The sequence below is a fragment of the Phytophthora sojae genome, assembly GCF_000149755.1.
Source record: "Phytophthora sojae unplaced genomic scaffold PHYSOscaffold_57, whole genome shotgun sequence".
Taxonomy (NCBI): domain Eukaryota; phylum Oomycota; class Peronosporomycetes; order Peronosporales; family Peronosporaceae; genus Phytophthora; species Phytophthora sojae.
The window spans coordinates 6672-9001 of NW_009258171.1; the positions used below are offsets into that span (position 1 = coordinate 6672).

The 2330-nt window shown below is 48.3% G+C and overlaps 1 protein-coding gene across 1 annotated transcript; it reads right to left on the minus strand.

The window, feature by feature from the left end:
• Window positions 1-28: 28 nt before the first annotated feature.
• Window positions 29-240, minus strand: PHYSODRAFT_343358 (hypothetical protein; the record flags this gene model as incomplete). The annotated part of the gene is made up of 2 exons (XM_009541910.1): window positions 29-135; window positions 174-240. Coding segments are annotated over 2 exons (174 nt in total), but the record flags the coding sequence as incomplete, so codon positions are not given.
• Window positions 241-2330: the final 2090 nt, after the last annotated feature.

The following is a 2330-nucleotide window of genomic DNA, read 5'->3' on the forward strand; positions in this document are numbered from 1 at the left end:
CCTCGGGCATGAGGTTGGTGCACTCGACCTCCAGCAGCTTGTCGGCGAACACGAAGTGGCGGCGCCAGAACTGCAGCAGGTTGCTCTTGAGCGCGCAGGCCGGCGGACCGAAGTCGTAGAAGCCGCCCACGCCGCCTTAGATCTCGAAGCTCGGCACCACGAACATCTTGCACAGCATTTCTTGTCGCTCTTGATGAGTTCATCCTCGGCGGGGCTCTGCAGCGCTGTCTGCATCTCCATTGGAGACTGTGTAGCCCCAGCTGTAGCGTCTTGAGCTTGTCCACGACGGCCTTGCACTTACAAGACAGAACGGGGAAAACCTTGATATCGAATCTAAACGCTCGTGACCAAAACTATAAAAAGTCACCGTTGCATTAATCGCAGTCCAATTGGACATAATACTTACTATTTCATCCAATTATCTACGCTTTGCTGCCGCTAGAACTGGATAACCCATGCTCATATTATATCATTTTACATTAACTTGTAAGGAATAACTCGTAGAAATGGATATTGTTATAATCCGCTAGAATCCGGATTATCCGGATTCAAGTCGGTTGTATCCGGTTGTCCAATCCGGATTCCGGATGCAACCGGTTTACATTCTCTACTACCAGGTGGGGCAATCTGGTTTGTGATCCCCAATTTGTAACTGGGCTCGCTCCGTTAACCCCTCAACGCCCACACGTTGTGCATACAAAGAAACATGTTTACATACAACATGTTAAACCATGGGAGAATTAGCTGCATAAGTCAGACCTTCCTGCAACGCCTAGGGGCTGGGTTTGTCGGACCAGATTACGGGGTGTTAACGGATATAAAACGATACAATGCGTGCTAGTGGCGATGCTGTAGCTATGTCGATTGGTGTTAGAGTAAGAGGAAACCGCTACGAAATCTATAGCAATCCTATTGCTTGACGTTTGACAGAACAGCCACTGGCCACTAATCCCAAATTCCTTATGATGTTGTATCTAAACCATTATCATTTACACCATGTGCATGCAGTTTGTACAACATGGCAAACGGTTTGGCGAAATGCTCACGTCGCCATTGTGCACAGTCGGTACTCGAACTTAATCGAGACTATAGTAAAGTAAGCGTTGCGCTACTTTAACATGCTGCGCGACTAACATGTTGGACGAGTATCGTTACATAAAATAAAACAGGTGAAAAGCAGCTTAGCGCTGAGGGGTTAACAACATTCTTTAGCTTTTTTTGCGCTAGTCGCCTCTGAAGCAGCTTCGATCGCAGATTATTAAGAAAATTACGTGTATTGTATCTTTTATAAATCTACCTTCGACTGTAGTGATTAAATAGCCCAAGCGCGGGGCAGTGTGGTTCGTTGGTCCCGGAGCATGCTGAGGAGGTTGCTACCGGCCGTGGTGCACGTCGGATAGCTCATCAACTTGGCTTTTTTTTCTTTTCGCACTCCATCCTGCTCTCAAGTCTGTGCACGAAGATGCGCTTGTGTCAATAGTGTGACATCCTTTTGGGCGAACTATTAGTACGTGCGAAGCAACGGCTATCTATTACCGTGTCGTGCAGGTGATTACGCGCACAAGGCACGCGCTCTGATAGCTCGACCACGTTGTTTGTGCAAGTGCAAGTTGTCGACTCAACAATCGGCCATCAGCAGAGCCTCTACGACGCCTTCATGGCGCCCAACACGTTGAGTAGGAAGTCGCTAGCGCTAACCGCTCAAACAATTCTTAGTTTACAATCTACTCAACCCCGCTCAAGTGCCTCATCGCCTCACGCGAGAGGCACGGCATGCCTCTTCTGGGGGACGGTTTCCTATATATAGTCCGGTTAAGACCTCGGTTGGGCCTCATACCCCCCCCCCCCGCGGTGCTGCTCCTTACGTGAGCGCCTTGGCTATCCAGTGGATCTCAACTCGGCACGCGTGATTGCTGAAGGTTTTGGCCAACTCCCTTGCCGTCATTGAAATGGCATTAGCAGAAGATTAGAGTGTGGCTAAGATCCTGTCAGGTTTCCAATCTTCTAACTTATCCGCGACAACGCCGTCTATACCGTATAGCTAATGTCATATCCAGCAAAATGTCATATCCGACAGTGGAATCTACCCAATCATAATCGAGTATTTTGTCAGTACGCAATCACCCCAAATGCAACTGTTGTATCCGACACCAACCTGGTGCTCATTAATTCAGGGCGAGTTTCAATAGCAACGTGCTGGGGTGCGTTTCCTTTCTTAATAAACGATGGGAGGTGGCCGTGTAGCAATATTTGAGCTAGGGAACGCACTACAACTGCGACAGTCTACGTTCTCGTATGTGATTATCATGTTTTCAAGGTAGACTTCGTAC